The sequence below is a fragment of the Coffea arabica genome, chromosome 1e, assembly GCF_036785885.1.
Source record: "Coffea arabica cultivar ET-39 chromosome 1e, Coffea Arabica ET-39 HiFi, whole genome shotgun sequence".
Classification (NCBI taxonomy): domain Eukaryota; kingdom Viridiplantae; phylum Streptophyta; class Magnoliopsida; order Gentianales; family Rubiaceae; genus Coffea; species Coffea arabica.
The window spans coordinates 48,363,470-48,380,225 of NC_092311.1; the positions used below are offsets into that span (position 1 = coordinate 48,363,470).

Genomic DNA, 16,756 nt, shown 5'->3' on the forward strand with positions numbered 1-16,756 from the left:
TATCCAATAAATCTAAACAATAATAACTCAGGGAAAAAATAGAGAATAATCAAATACCCATGAACATATAAATTAAAAATAAGCAATTAAAACGATCTCACAGTTATGGTGCACCGATCCTCGATTTATTCCTCAACTAGATAAACGATCTAGCCTTGCCGCATAGTCATGACAACAAAGCCAATCAAAGTTTTCATGGAGTTTTGTTAATTGAAGAAGGAGTAAAAGATTTTTCGCCGCTAGTCTCCTAACAACGAAGAAAACAAAAGCAGAGAAAAAGTCCAAGTCCAAGATCCCTCCCTAGTCTATTGCTGTCTTCTTTTTATTGTTTGCGCCGCTGTTTCCTTTTTGCTAGCCGAAATAATAGGTGGGTTTCTTCAAACAATTTGCTTCCTTTTCCCCCATTGGATTGTTACCAAAAGTCATCTTCCAATTCTATTTCCTAATCCCACGTAAGTTTAAAGTATGGCTCCAAGGAAAGGCGGTGGCCCCAGGAATAGGACCCGCAATCCGGCTTTTTCACGCAACTCTGCGTTGTCTGGCGTGGGCACGCCAGAGAAGGCCTAGTCTTCTGGAATTTGCCCTTTTTTTTATCACTTTTATCACCAATTGCCTGTAATTAACACAAATACCAATTATGAGTAGAAATCCAATATTTTGCATAATAAACTGCCAAAATTAAGACCAAATAATCACAAATAAAATGCATAATTATATCCCTATCAGGTTGCTTCGGCTATTAGGCAAACCAGTACATTCACTAATCAATTTCCTTTCAAATTTGAGAAGGTTGGATGGAAAATCTCATGCTCCAGAATCCCATAAAGACTTGTGCTAGTAATTTTCAGAGTAACATAAACTAGTAATATATGAACTTCAGACATTAAAACAAATGATAATAAACTTAGAAGCTACTTTCTGGTTTCCTATGCTAAAGTATAGTACCAATTACAAAAGAAAAAGTTAAGCAAGACAAGGAACCAGTCAAATTCACAAACACGAGAATTCACGCCGAGAAACTTCATTGATGTTACAGATCAAGGTTACACAATTAATTTGCCGGTCATTGGATAAGCCTTTGTCTATCAGATGAAAAAAAAAGTGTCTGTTTCTGTACGCAAATACATCGAGGTTCTGTTGAGTTGCATTCGAAAATTTTGACACTTGGTTCATACATCACATTTATTAAAGTTTTCATGTCTTTGAAAGTTGCATACATTTCTGGAAAGGGACATCAATGCCAGTAGTCATTAAGTCTTTTCCGTAAGCAAAGATAGAAGAAATTCAGACCATTAATTTGAGACTCAGCTGTCTAATACTTTTATAATACTGGTACAAGGAAGGACAGTTTTTAGATTCCGCATATTTTCTTCGATTCAATGCGTGCTTTTGCAATTTGCTTGCAGGCTCATTTAATTGTTGATATGACAGGCACCAAATTTTCCAAGAACTCTAATGATGGAAGTGTTACTTTTGTGCCTTCCGACTTACAAAGATTACAAGGAACTTCATTCAAGAGTTGGCTCTCCTCTCGAGTTGATAAATCATTTTTTTTTGATATTTGCCAAGTTACTCTGTGATTTTTTGCCCTTTTCAACAAATAATTAATTTACAAGGTAAGTCGTGAAGCATTTTATTTCTTGAAAAAAAAAATCAATTCACAGGGAAAGAAATGTGATGATTTGGGTCCCTCCTATGTTATTTGAGCAGACTTTTCTTTATTTGCAAAGACCTTTCTCCTGTACTTGATCCCAAAAGGAGTGACCTCGGTGTCACACACGTCCAAGCCGTACCAAGCATCGCGCGGCAGATACCGACGAAAATAGAAATAATCGGAGCTCAGATGAGATGATGCTTCTAAAACCTGCACTTGGGCAAAACCAGGCCTCCAATCATCCTTGCCAGCCAATTTCAGATAAAGATAGCAAATGGGTGATTCTACGCATGGCCCTCTAACTTGAAATTCATCCACCATGCAAGCTTGGAATGGCTTTCTGGGCACATCATCAAGCACTTGGGGCTCCAATGGATCGACCCATCTTACGTGTTTGGAATTCAAGTGACGCACTAAAATGTCATTGGATTTGACATCTCCAAATCGTAGGCTGACATGATCTGAAGTTTCTGCTCCCTTGGTACAACATGTTTCTATGGTCACTGCATACGTACAATTACTCTGCAAATTTTTCAAGACAAATTAATGTTGATCTCAAGATTTCTAGGCTCGATCAATATTCGTTTGAATTGTTATTTTTAGAAGTTTTTTTTATAAAAAAATATAATATATGCATATGAGATAAAAAATAATTAAAAATATATTTACAAAAAAATAACATGAATAAAATTCAAGACGGGTATAGTCAAATTTGAGTGACTAAAATTAGGTGCAACGAACATGGAATTCATGGTTAATTGTTTTGCAGATTCCAGTATCACCCTTATAGTGCATGCTTATATATATATATATATATATATATATATATATATATATATATATATTTTGCTATTGCCAGCTTGCTTTTATATAATTAAATGCAGTGGATGAGAATTTCATAAGAGGAGATTAACGGAATGTTAAGAATCAACGGATTCATTTGATTATGGCAGAACTCATGCATAGATTATCTTTAATTGCCAGAATTAGAAGACCTAATAAGTTTATAAAACTGTTGTACATCCCATCATCTCCCGGAAATTTTACTCCCGGGTATGATACAGCTATAATCTCTGATACATGGTACATGCCACTATGCAAATCACTGAGTTCATCATAAATTCATGGTGCAGGTCTGGGACAAAAGTTTCTAAGTAATAGTATGGTAATTAATCAAAAGGAGTACCTTCTCTTTAGAGGTCTCGGCAGCAATTTCGCCGGTTAATATCATCAAAGTCTGTAGAACAAAAGCAAGCCATTGACATGCAAAGAACGATCCTCTCCAGACTCGATTCATTTTCAATCGCCTGAGCTGATTCTAGAGACAACTAGCCTCTTTACTCGGAAGCATTTTGTCGCAGTACTTGTGTATTAGAGGTATATATCTTTTGTCCCGAGAGTCGAGACTACTTCTCATTCTTTTCTTGCTAAATGGAAAAGAAAGGATCCCTCGAGCCTTTTCATATTCAATTAGTTTGCGATTTCTGTTTTTTCTTTCCAAACACCATCATGTTCTTTCTTGTACTTCACTCAAACCGACCTGCTTTATTAGGATTCATCCTGTCTTAGCCTAGGTAAAGCATCTTTGTACTTGAAGTTGAAGTATAATCTTTTGTCATTGTATTTTTTTAAGCTGCATAGCTGAACAATTCGTAAATAAATTTGGGGGCTGGAAGCACTGCATCCTTCTGTTTCTCTGTTGGACTTGGAAACTTCGTATTTCTCGAACAGAAAAATGTTACTTCAGCCCATTATAAGCCCATATCAGTCCAAAGACTCTTATGTATGACGCGAAAGAAATCATACTGTAAAACAACCAAGGGCCCATCGGAAGTCTGTGTATCAGTCCAAAGACTCTCCATGCATGACGCGTAAGAAATCATACTGTAACATAACCAGGCTTATTCTCGGTTATTGTTTTCGATTGCTTTTGTATTCTCGTCATAAATTTTTTATTGATAAAAAAGTTAGAATTTATAACCATTTGACGAGTAGTTTTTGCTGGTTTTGATTAATCTTTCTCAATAATCAGTTTTCAAAATCAGATTCCGTAAAATTTAAAGCAACCGAGAACAAGGCGTAAGTGCATATTGGCCTGCAGAGGCATCTCGAATGATTCCTTGATACAATTCCGACAAGAAGGCCTAAGTGCATGTTGGCCTGCACAGGCATCTCGAATGACGACTCCTCCCTGATACGATTCGGAGCAATGCAACAATTGTAACCAATCTGCAGTCCTTTTACTATTCAAAGCTTGTAGTTTTACACACTACTTTAATCAGGTCCGGCCCTTAAACACATCTCACGGTGATCTCAGGGATCACCACTTGTGATCCTGAACCATGTCCCAGAAAGAATTGATTAAGCTAATCGACAACATGGCGTTTTCACCTGCAGGGGAACGAGTCATGCCTTGTACAACATTCCAATTTCCAATCAACAGATATCCTCGAAACGATACAGATGCATAATACCAGTTGTTCGGCAGCAAGGAAATGTCCCAGGATATATGCTCCAAAAATGAAACATAGGCCTGCATAAGACAGACAAATTGCGCGTTCACAAGAAAAAATCCACTCAAGATTGCTTTCTTCATAAGTAGCAGGAAAAGCTGATCTTGTTGCAAGCATGGATTTTTCAAAGCTCCTCATCTCCTTTCTCCTTCTACAATTTCTCTTCGCCAATTACTCGACAGCCCATGCAGCTCCAAATTGTCCCTCGAAACTCTTCAGGGAATACATAGGAGCTGAGGGCCAGGACTTGACGTTTTCTGATGTACCCATTAATGCCAATGTCGAATTCCATTTCATTTTATCATTTGCCATTGACTACACAAATTCATCAATTCCACTTCCCACCAATGGTTACTTCAATGTCTATTGGGACAAGGAGAACCTCAGTCCTTATCAAGTATCTTGCATCAAGGCCGAACATCCTAATGTCAAGGTGGCAATGAGTCTGGCTGGAGATACTGTTGGCGGTGGTTTCAACGCCTCCTTCGATCCTGTATCCGTCGAGTCCTGGGTGAGAAATGCTATCTATTCAGTCACTAATATAGTCAAAGAGTACAACCTAGATGGCATAGACATTGATTACGAGCACTTCAAAGCAGATCCTGATACGTTTGCGGAGTGCATTGGAAGACTTTTATACTACCTTAAGCGAAACAGGATCGTAACGTTTACATCAATAGCACCGTTTGAAGATGAGGATGTCCAACCACATTACTTGGCACTCTGGAGAAAGTATGGACATCTCATAGACTATGTTAACTTTCAATTTTATGCCTATCAGAAAGGGACAAATGTATCTCAGTTTTTGCAGTATTTTGAAACTCAGAGAGGTAAGTACGAAGGGGGCAAAATACTAGCAAGTTTCGGCACCGATGAGAGTGGGGGCCTGAAACCTCAAAATGGGTTCTTCAATGCCACCAGCATCCTCAAAAGCCAGGGCAAACTTGAAGGTATCTTTATCTGGTCTGCAGATGATTCAAAGAAGGATAACTTTTACTATGAGAAGCAGGCACAGGATCTTTTGGCCCTCTAAAAAGTCATCTCGCTGATATGTTTTCATTGAAAAATTTATGTATCCTTTATTCGAAAATTGTTGTTGTCCACTGTGACTGGAGAATAAACTCATGACGTCTATCTTTAGCATGCCTTTTCTTTTTTGGGGTTCAAAAACTAGATAGTATCATGGAAAAGCATAATTTGCTAACAGCCGCTAAATTGTTGAAGCGCAGATTAATGATTGAATTCAAAACTTAAGCAATTATATTGGTCACAGAAGTAGGGAGACCACCTTCGTACTGTATGAACCTTGGACTGTTAAAGTTTCAGAGTTTGCACAAGCCAGCATGGAAGATGCATCAGAGGCATTATGTCTATCATCAGCAAAAGCTATATTTCCATAGTCAGTATGCTGTCGGCAAGTTGGGCACATTACCCACTTATTTCCATGGTGAACAAATCTCTGTTCAGTGATTGCAAATAAACCTGCAAGCAGAAGTGGAAGATGCATCACTAAGATATTTTATTCGTTAACATGAGGCTATCCATGCATTTTCAGAAAAGAAAGCTATATGTGCAACCCATAAAGGGGTTTTTTTCGGTTTTTTTTTGGGGGGGGGGGGGGGGGGGGGGGGGGGGGGGTTGGGTGTGGGGACGGACGGATGGGGAGAACTACCAAAGCCAATAATACTTCGGCTATTTTCATCCATGGAAACATGAAGATGGTTTTGACACAGAATTCTACCACACCAGAAATTTCAGGAAACAAAACTTACATTTACAACAAATAACATGCCCACATTGGAATACCATCTTTTGGCCTCTGAGCTTCTCTTGACAAACTGGGCAAAATTCCACATCAGCTTTAGTTTGGCATCGTTCATCTTCCGTTGCAGAAGCGACAGACGCCTTGGCAGATTCAGTTAAAGTTGATTCATTTGAACATTCTGACTGCAAGTTTTGTTTAGATTGCACCAAACCCTGGAAAAGAATCAAGGAGGCAGCAAAAATAATTGAGTATAACAGAACTGCTATAAATAAAATTGCAGTGAAGAAAACCTATCTACAACTGAGCATTTTGCCTCACTAGCCCCACAGCAAAGTCCAGTGAGTTCAAGTTGAGCCTCGCCACCAAATTCTCTAACAAAATTGCCCAAGTGACTAAGGATGAGAAGGATTAAAATCATCTGCCGTGCATGAGATAGTGGCTGACGTGAACTAAGAAAGTTAACCAATGAAAAATCATCAGCATGAGGTAATGCCTAATGTGAACTTCAAAGGTTGATCAATGAGATCATCTTTTAGGCACATGGTGCAACAAATTGGACTTACGTGCTTGTCAACAGAATATTTAGATAGGACAACAAAACAGCAGCTATAACACTGAGTAGCCATAAAATGAGCTAGAAGAAAAAACATATCAGATCAATTTAAATGACCATAGGAATCAGATCAAGCTGAAAGTGGTAGTTGTATATTAAAACCTTGGTAAATAACTGCTAGTTGTACATTAAGACCAATAAGGTAACCACAGAGCCTCTATAAGAAAGCAATGGTACTTTGGAGATCTTAAATGCTTTCAGAAAACTACATATGTAAACTGTATCTCCAAATTAAAATACACGAGCATGGTCATTACTTTGTAAAGGGAAATCCTAAATAGTCACTACCAATACAGCTGATGCTATTCTGTGGATAAATGCAATATACTCTTGTCCTCTAATAGTATCTAAATTCAGAATAATATTAAATCACAGAACAAGCAGAAAGCTTAAAGACAAAACATGAATTTACTGATTACCTTCAAATAACGAAGTTGTCCTCTGATACGTGCCAATGAAGACACTGCCAGAAATTTATCACTAGAATTTTGAGTACTTGCAGCATCTAACTCCTCAGGACCCAAGGCATCAACTGAATTATCTTTTTCATCTTCTTTTAGTCGCAATCGTGAGCTTGCCATCTTTATTTCATCATGAGCCCTAAGCACATGAGCTTGGGCACGAGCCAAGGACCTTGCATAGGCATATTCCTTGCGCATTCCCTTTGGTAATTTAAATGCCAAAATTCAGATCATGCAATCCAGCAAGCTAGAGTTTTTAGTACCCAAACCCCCTCCGAGCGAGTGTAAGCGACAAAATATCATTCTTACGTTTCTTCTAACATAACTACATTGCATTCATGTTTAGAAACAAAAAAACACAGCAAGACAATATCACACATAATGAGCTAACAGCTTGAGATAATCACACTAATGCTACAGCTCTGATCAGGACTTTGGCCAGATAGACAAAACTCTGAAAGAGAAACCAGAATGTGCCCACAAAAATAACTCATACCTCAAGAAGAAATAGGTGCTTCGCAGCTGCTGATGTGCCTTCTCTTTCTAACAAACCCTTGGCGTTGTTCTTGATATTCCCAAGCACCACCTCCAAATCAGAGGGAGATTTTGAAACCTAGTAATCCAATGTCATTACAAATTGTAAAGAACTGAAAATCTTAGAAATTGATCGAGTTTTTCTCTAGCCTAAAGAAGCTAATTCAACTTACATTCTGCAAGCTAGGAATAGCTAGAAACTCATATAACTTTAACAACCCACTTCTATATGTGGTGGTCTGACTAATAGCTAGACGACTGATAACAATTTCAAGAAACAGCACAATGAAGTTTGACATGCAGGCATGCATGCATCTCTGTCACTTTAATTGCTGCTGTTTACACTAAAAAGAATCTATCATATGTTAAACTTGTCAATTCCTAATCTAACCCTTATTAGAATTTGAAAAGGCATACCTTTGAATTGATTAAAACCGAAGTTTAGGCATCAAAGTACCTAGACTCTACTAACCACCTCGACATTTATGATCATGAACTTTAATGATTTTCTTGTTTTGTGACCAACTCTGCATACTGCAAATGTAGCCTCTGTGAATTAATAGTCAAAATGATAGAGAGAATACTTCTCCTACATTAAGACATCAAGTCTGCTTTGGGCAATTGACAGAAGCTCACACTCTATTCTAGCTCTTGCAGAGTGGTATCCCACTAATGGCTCAGGCCCCCCAGAAGGAGGCCTTCTTCACCTTCCACCTAAGCTGCACAGGAAAGGCCCAAAGCCAATCCCAGGGACCGGTGAAGCTTCATCGGATCTGTCCATAGATTTTCCTTCCTTTCCTTTTGCTGCGTTTTGCTCAGAGGGTTGAAGGGAGATAATGCAGCAAGCTGTTGGCAAGGGCCAACTTGATCTGTTTCCCCAGGGATCTCAGATGAGGAAACCCTGGGAGAGCTGCCAGTCCTATCTTTTTTCACATTCTGAACCTTTGGTTCAAAATGGAATGGCTTTTCTTTTTATTGTGTGAACGGTGGAATCATATGCATGGTATGCCCGGCCCCATCAACCTAGATGATTTACAAGTGCAACATCATGATTTCATTCAGCTATCCTGAAACTTGGAAGGCTGATTACCCTAATGAAATGTTAAATACTTCGCCCGGGCTCTTTTGATCATACAACAAATTTTCCAACGCCAGTAAGCATATAACAACAATGATGAAGATATTCTTTCTAGTTTCATCAGAACCATTTGTTGAAACTAGCCATTTGAGCCCATCTATTTTTCTGCATAATATGCCAACATTAAATTGACATCCTGATAGAAAGACAAGACCAAAAAAGAATGGAACAAAACGATGATTGTGAGTGCTAAATTTTTCTCCACATGCATGATATTCTGCAACTGTTGCTCAATCTATGGCTCATATTATAAGCATATAATTTGGTATCAAAGAAAAGACCACCTGCCTCAATATTACAGAATAAATAAACAGAACAAACATATCCGAGTATTGGTACCTAGAAATATGAAACAATTATGTTCTGACTCACCATCACTTTCTCCTTGACATCCCTCTTCTTTCCATCATCTTCATACTTGTTAGTAGTCAAAGCTGACTTAGGGTCAGGTTGTGACAAAGTGCGATAAAAGTGATTGAGTGCAGATCTTTTCTTTTGCAAATCTACTACTTCTTCAGCAGAAGTTATCACCTCACCATTCCTTCCTTTATTTGTACGGAAAAGCCTGGCCTCATAAACCTATAGAAAATGCATAATGTAATAAAATATCAAATGCAATCCCCAACCTTTAGCTAAGTTGATAAAGAATCAAGCTAAATAGAACTTAACTACAACACCTGAAACAAATCGTCCAGCTCACAGTGGACACAGAGAGGACCATGATCATTATCTTGACAGTTTGAACAGTGCCTTACACGATCAATATCTGCCTCGCTTGGATTTTCCATTGTGCAGTCGATCTCCAAAAGTCTATCAAGTACGTTTTTCCTACCCTCTTCCAATGAATCCAGGCCAGTCTGAATGTAATATTTTAGGCTTGTTATGCTACCAAAGCTGCATTAAAGAAGCAAAAGTGACTAGCAGTCCAAAAATAATCTGAGCAAAATATTAAAAAACATAAAAACAGGAATTTATTCCTGAGTAAACGAACCAGGATGCAATTCTTGATGTACGTGAAGTACTCAGAGTAACAGAGAGAGCTTCCCCTATTTTCCTGATCAACTCACTTGATGTGTCCTTGTTTTGCTCGAGATGATGCAGGGCATCTAACCACCAAGTCATGTGCTGGCTTTTCCTGTTGCTAAACTCACTAGAAACCTTCAATAAGAACAAAAAGATAGCAACTGATGGTCAGCCATTGACAAATTTCTCTTTAGACCAATCCATGAAGAACTGGTCCACACACAAAACCACCATTTCATCTCCTTGCACTCGCAAAGAAATAATTCGCAAAATGATTTCTCACTGGAACAAACATACCTGTTCATATGACTTCCAGAACTCTTGTTGAGCCAGGGACAATTTTGAATAGAAGAGAGATAAGTATTTCTGCTTTAAATTCTCACATACTGTTCTGAAAAATTGATCACTTGTTGATTGAGATGAAGCATGTGGATCAACAATGAATGCTGTCTGACTGGAACCATTTGCCTCAGCATAACATGGTTGCTCGGGTAATTTCTCAGAGTCAATGACCATATTAGAGTTTCCAGCATCAATTTTTGCCCTTTTTACAGCACGTTGTTCACTCTCTTCAAGATCACATACCATGGATACATCTTCTTTAAAGCTTCAATGGACATTCTGTGATTGTTTTTTATTGTCTGATGACAACAGGAGTATCTCAGCGAGATTATGATGAATATGTATGTTCAACAAAGGGTCCAAGCGAAAATCTTCCAAGTTTTCTTCAGCTAAAGCAAGTGCTTCCTTATACAATGAAACTGCTTGTGCAAAATCTTGCTTAAGTACAGCTATACCTGCAAGTCCATTTATTGCAGAGACTAATTTTCTCAAAGCTTCCTCTCCTTCTATCTTTGGTTTACCTACAAGAGCCTACATAGAACCCAAACATACAAATCTGCTTTAACATTTGAAATTTTCTGGCTAAAACTTATGAAAGATACAATAGTATGTTGAACCATAGGCTAAACCTACCAACAGTATCTCCTCCATGGTCATGGGAGATTGTTGCAAAGAACGTAGACCAGAACTTCCCACTTGAGGATGGCAGCAAGCTTGTCGAAGCTTCAAGAGTGAGTTAAACATCTTTGCAGCCTCCACATGCGTAATGAACTCATCAGATAAACTATCAGAAGTTTTGGAACCTATGCAAGGGCATCAAAATATGTAATACAGTTTTTTTTTAATGAATTACAATTGAAAGAGTGGAAGAGACCATAAGTACCTGGTGCTTTTCTCTTGACAACGTCATTCTTCAAATTTCTAATCACCTCATGGGCATCTTTTAAACAAGTCTCATGCTGCCTCTGGTAAAAATGCTCCTCAATTGGTCATACTGATTCTTCCTGGGGAGGAATATGTAGCTCTTCTGCAACATGCACTTTTGAAGAGCGCCACATTATCTTTCTCAAAAAACTGTGTTCAAACATCATAGCTCCTGCATCCCCTGCCTGCAAATTGAGATCCTCTCACATAAGAGGAAAGGGAAGGAGAACATGACTACTAATTCTGCATGAATGAGTACGGACATTTGCAGTCAACAATTAGAACTGATAATGTAAGGGTTAACTGAGAAACTTAAAGGTATATGGGAGATTAAATCACAGTTTCAATGAACCAAAACATCACTACGTCTCCCTTATAAAAAAATAGATATATAAAAAAGACTCAATATGTTATATCCTCATTAGATTTACTAGAAGATCCTAAGAATTGTTATAAGAAAACACCATTTTTCCCTTTTTATGTCTCTTTTGTCTCTAAGAAGACAAAAGAAGAAAAAAAATGGTATTCAGCACATCAGCAACTTTCCAAGATTGTAAAGCCAGAATCTTTGCCAGAATCTAAAGATTGCAAGTTTCTTAAAAGTCATAGGTGAAAGATTTGAATTCACTACAGCAGAGGCGCTGATATACCTCATAGGGATCACGTATGACTTCAGCCCACCACCTAAAAACATCAAAAGGGCATGCTCTGAGGAATTTCAAAAGCCCGTATAAGTCATCAAGCTTTCTCTGTATGGGAGTCCCTGTAATACACCACCGGTGCTTGGCATGTAGCCTTAGTGCCATTTCTGTTGCTGCAGCAGCATTACTCTCGACCATCTGAGCTTCATCCAAACATACTCTCCACCATAGTATTCTAGTCAGGAGAGTTGGGACAACTGGGTATCTGCAGTTTTGAAAACCAAGGAAATGAAAAATATTTCAATCTTTGTCTGTAATATAAATGCAAGAATATGCAGTAAAATAAGGTTTCCAATAATTTTGCAAAAAAAAATTGATATAAAATGATATCCTTGAGATAAAATTGTAGATCCATGAAGCACGACTTAAATAACCCAAAGATAACAAGATCAATAGATACTTGAAACTTGTAGAATGACTAAGACATAGTTGAGTCTGACAAAAATTTTGGACTTGCAATCTGAGCAAAGGGGTTTCCGTTTGTCCACATGAATAATTCAATGGTTAGACCTTCAAAGACTTCTGGAAAATATAGTAATTAGTAAATATTGCAAGCCATATTTGATAGTTGCAATCCCGAGTTATTACTGTAATCTCTTTCAGATGTTACCCATGCATTTTGGGGTTTATCCCGGCAATAAATCACAATTGCAATTATCCAGATACTTCTCCGCTCCAGTCTCAATGCAAATGCTAATGATACATCATTGAATCGTAGAGATGTTCAAAACATCTCTTCCTGGGAGATTATTTTCTGAACCTCCAAACATATGATAGAGCCCTCAGCAATTAACATGTAAACGAATACTCATGCAGAGAACAACATGAAAAATCAGCAATCATCTGCATTAACATGCATATGACTGCCAGATGTAATCTTGAGAATTTGAGAAAGGAAATAACTTCTCCTACTATCTAAATAGGTGCATATATTGCCAAGTGCTTAATTACTTAAATGCAAAAGAGAAAACATACAGATAGAGTTCTAATAGAGGGGTGTCTTATGAACCATGTAAACACTAGATAGTATCATGGAAAAGTAGAATATTTTCTACCCAAATCCTATAAAAGCAAGTATAATGGAGGTATCCTGTCGCAGTTAGGGATGTAACCGAAAGGAGCCGAGTTCAGAGCTCAAACTATTGATTGAGTCAAAATCACTGATTGGAACTCGAAATTGAGTTTGGTTGAGTTTGATTCCTGAAACTCAAACTCAATTAAATACAAATGAGTATTCTAGCTGGACTTCCCTTATACAGGAATGGTGGAGTCTCGCTAGCTCTGCATTCAAGCACTATTGGATAAATTTGTTTAATACTAATTGGGAAAAAATCTCAACTATTCCACAAACACAACACTCAAACATCAAAATCAAGCACAATCACCAAACACTACCCTATATCTATCTAAATTTTCTTCCAACAAGACTTTCCAATATATGTATTTTATTATTGTCATTGTTGTTGTTATAAATTTTCTTCCGTTAAATCTTTCAATTTGGTAAATGTAATGAAAGAACCATTAGAACACAAAAGGACTTCATAAGAGTTTAGTGGACTCTAGCTTTCTCAAAATGGGAGTCCATGTTTAACCATTCAAACACAGTATGATCCTTAGTATATGATTTGAACGACCTCATAATTGTCTAATAGTTCCAAATAATATAGACAATCTGCAGAATCAAACAATGTTGTCTTGATTCTTCCAATATCTCAATCACAATATAAGCGAAAAATATGGAAAGAAACGGGTAAGAAACATCTAAGATCCACGTAGAAGTTGAAGCAACTTTCTCAAGTTGAGAACTTCGACAAGATATCTAACTCCACCAATAGCAATGCCAGACTCTGTTATGCTATTGCTTTTGTGTTATTGTCTGATTATTATTTATTACGTTATCCAGCACCAGACAAAAGCACAAAATGAGATCTTATTAAATAAATTTTCAGTTGGACAATCAACACAATATAGCCAGGACTTAAGTCCTTTGTGTTGTTACTCAAAAGATCATCATATAACCTGAAATGCAAATTACTCTTCTATTGCAATTAGCTTAAAATTTTCTACTATTACATGAATAACAGGAATTACAATCAAAGTCAGGCTGCAAAATCTCGACCCATGAATTGTAACACAGGCAAAATTTCCCTCAGTAACCTATGAATTACAAAAAGAAGAAAATAGAAGTAAAACCAATACCATCGCTCATAATTCATCAAACCCTTCAGTTTTCCTCTTTTTCCTCTTCTTCTTTTCATTCTGCTCTGCAGAATCACTTCTCTCTCCACCATCAACCTCCCTGCTCTTCCTCTTCTTCCCTTTTTCACTGCCAACATTTGCTCCATCATCTCCACCCTCATTCTTTTTTCTCTTCTTCTTCTTATCCTTACTCTTCACACCTTCAACTCCATCCATGTCTCTTTCAATTTCCACAATCTCTTGCTTAATATTATTCTTAACCTTATCTATTTCCTCTCTATCTTCACCTCTCCCAATCTTCTCCTGTTTTTTCTTTTTCCTTTCCTCCCCAACCCCACTGTCAGGGCTTCGTTCAATCTGTTCTCTCTGCTCACTCCTCACCTCCGATTGGCTATTTTTCTTTCCTTTTTTGCCAACATTTTCTCCATCCTCCTCACCCTCATCCTTCTTTTTCTTCTTCTTATCCTTTCTCTTCACACTTTCACCTTCAACTCCATCAATAATGTTCCTTTCAACTTCCACAATCTCTTGCTTAGCCTTATTCCTACCCTCATCTCTTTCCTCTATATCTTCACCTCTCACAATCTTTTCATGTTTCTTCTTTTTCCTTTCCTCTCCAAGCCCATCAGGGCTTTGCTCAATCTGTTCTCTCTCCTCATTCCTTAACTCCGATTGGCCAGTTCTCTTATCTTTTCTGTTCTTGTCCGAACTTCTCTGTACCTTAACTTTGTCAAGCCTATCTGCTTCTTGGTCAATCTTCAACAAGCCTTCAGTGCTCGGCTCAAATTCGCGATTTTTCTTATGTTTTCCCTTCTTTTCCGACCTTTTCACGGCGTTAACTTCATCAATCCCTCCTTTATCCTTCTCAATCTTTAACGGTTCTTCATCATTTACCTCTAATTCGCGATTTTTCTTCCGCTTGCTCTTGCTTTCCACATTCTTGATCTTTTCTTCATCTAGATTTTTGTCAACGGTGGCTAAAGTTTCAATCTTTGTATCAACAACAAGAGGTTGAGATACCTTACGTTTGCGATTCGAATGGGGCGCTTTTAGCTCCTTGTGGAATTGAACCAAACTGTTGAAGGCATCAGAAGCGCGTTTCAGATACACGCGGACGGCATCGGAAGCTCCATTCTCCTCTTCCAGGGAGGCGAAGGCGGAGAGGTTTTTGGCTGCTGAAGATAGAGAGACTGGCTTTGTTGATACCACTTGGCCTGTGACAGTCTTCATTGGAATTTGACTATTTTGATACTTTTTGGGGTTAATTCAGCTGCGATTTAGGGTTTAAGGGGTATTCGTCGGGGTGGCGATCGATCAAAATCGGGTTGGTGGGTCGGGTTGAGACCCGGATATAACAGAAAATCCCGCTGACTCGAACCTGACTCGAACTCGAAAATTTTGAGTTAGCGGGTCAATCTGAAATGATTCGAAATTTAATTTTAATTTATTAATTTATCACTGTAATTTTTTATAAAACCAATTTCGCACAAGACTAATTACATAATCAAGTAATAAAATTTTAAATAAATAATTCCAAATCAAATATAAAATAAATTAAAATAATATAAAAGTAAAAAAAATATAATACATTATTTATCCAAATATCATAATTTTAACTTCACACAGGTTAAATAAATTCATTTAAAATTAAGTGATTAATGCCTTTGGAAAAAAAGAATAACTTAGTTTAGTTAGATAAAATAATTTTTATGTTTATCAAATTATTTTTAATTCGTAAACGGATTATCAGGTCATTCATAGGTTGATCCGAATTCGACCCGTTTTCTTTTCAGGGTTCATCGGGTTTGACCCGATTCTAATCCGAACCCCCGAGACCTCAATCAAAATTCATTAATTTCGTGTTAGATTCTTGTCGTGTCAAAAATTGCCACTGCTAGATTTTCGGAGGTGAAGTCAAACCGGGTCGAAGACCCTCAGCCAAGCCCGGGATCTTAAACGGATCAGACCCAATAAAACAAGAACCGCTAAAGTAGGGCAAAAATTTTTCTGAATGAAAATGTAACACGTTAAAATAAATTTCCCACTGCAAAAATAGGAAATAGGAAACTTAGGAGTCAATAGCATGTACAAGTTTGATAAGACCATTGAAATGTACATGAGATCTTCAGTCTTCCTCAAAAAAAAAAAAAAAAGAAGTATACGAGGTCATACGTACAAACATGAATGTGATACATGTTTACATATAACAATTGATTTAGGATTCTCTTGATGGAATACACTTGAGTAATTACAAGTAATACTGATATCTTACTTAATTTCATGTTAGCATCACATATTATAAGATACAGAATAAAATATAAATTTGTGTTGAATTTATCTTCTAAACTTCACCCTTACAAAATGGAGAAAAATTAAAACACAAACCAAAGGTGGAGAAAGGGAAAATTTTCAATTATATCATGTCAATTGGTCATTCTTGTCAATAATAAATATAAAACTGTTTTCAACTTTCTTACAAAATAATAGATAACATTTATCTTAAAAAATGTTATTACTTTTCTCCTATTCTTAGTGTAACAACGTTAATTTTGTAGTTATGAATGGACTGAATATACAGCGTATGAAGGGAATGTTTGGTTGAATGATAAGATAGGAGAGATTATGAATGAGAAGTTTTGAAAATAAAGTTGTATATCTTACTTACAAAAAGTTTTAAAAAAATACAAAAGTGTATGCTTGTGTTTATTTATTTTAAATTACACATTTATCTTGTTTCATGTTTTCCATTTACTCAAAATCTTACATTGATACCTTCCTTATCTCTTTTCATCTTGAAATTCTTATTATTTTATCTAAAGAAAGCTACTATTAGAAAACTTCCTCCTCAATTTTCATATTGAATTCTTATTTTTTCTCCTCTTAATATTC

General features: G+C 37.0%; 1 protein-coding gene, 1 long non-coding RNA gene and 1 pseudogene across 2 annotated transcripts; 1 reads left to right on the forward strand and 2 right to left on the reverse strand.

The window, feature by feature from the left end:
• Positions 1-1,604: 1,604 nt before the first annotated feature.
• On the reverse strand, positions 1,605-2,997 carry LOC140021563 (uncharacterized). The gene is made up of 2 exons (XR_011825448.1): positions 2,841-2,997; positions 1,605-2,176 (listed from the first exon to the last, which is right to left on the reverse strand). It is a non-coding gene; the product is annotated as an uncharacterized lncRNA (long non-coding RNA).
• An 875-nt stretch (positions 2,998-3,872) lies between these two features.
• Positions 3,873-15,097, reverse strand: LOC113695642 (uncharacterized; annotated as a pseudogene).
• LOC140019336 (chitinase 1-like) lies at positions 4,283-5,115 on the forward strand. The gene is made up of 2 exons (XM_072071533.1): positions 4,283-4,997; positions 5,105-5,115. The coding sequence occupies exons 1-2, from the start codon at positions 4,283-4,285 to the stop codon at positions 5,113-5,115; spliced, it is 726 nt and encodes a 241-aa protein (XP_071927634.1).
• Positions 15,098-16,756: the final 1,659 nt, after the last annotated feature.

Excerpts from the sequence above, each read along its gene's own strand:
- LOC140019336 (XM_072071533.1), top strand. The coding sequence starts at position 4,283 with ATGGATTTTTCAAAGCTCCTCATCTCCTTTCTCCTTCTACAATTTCTC.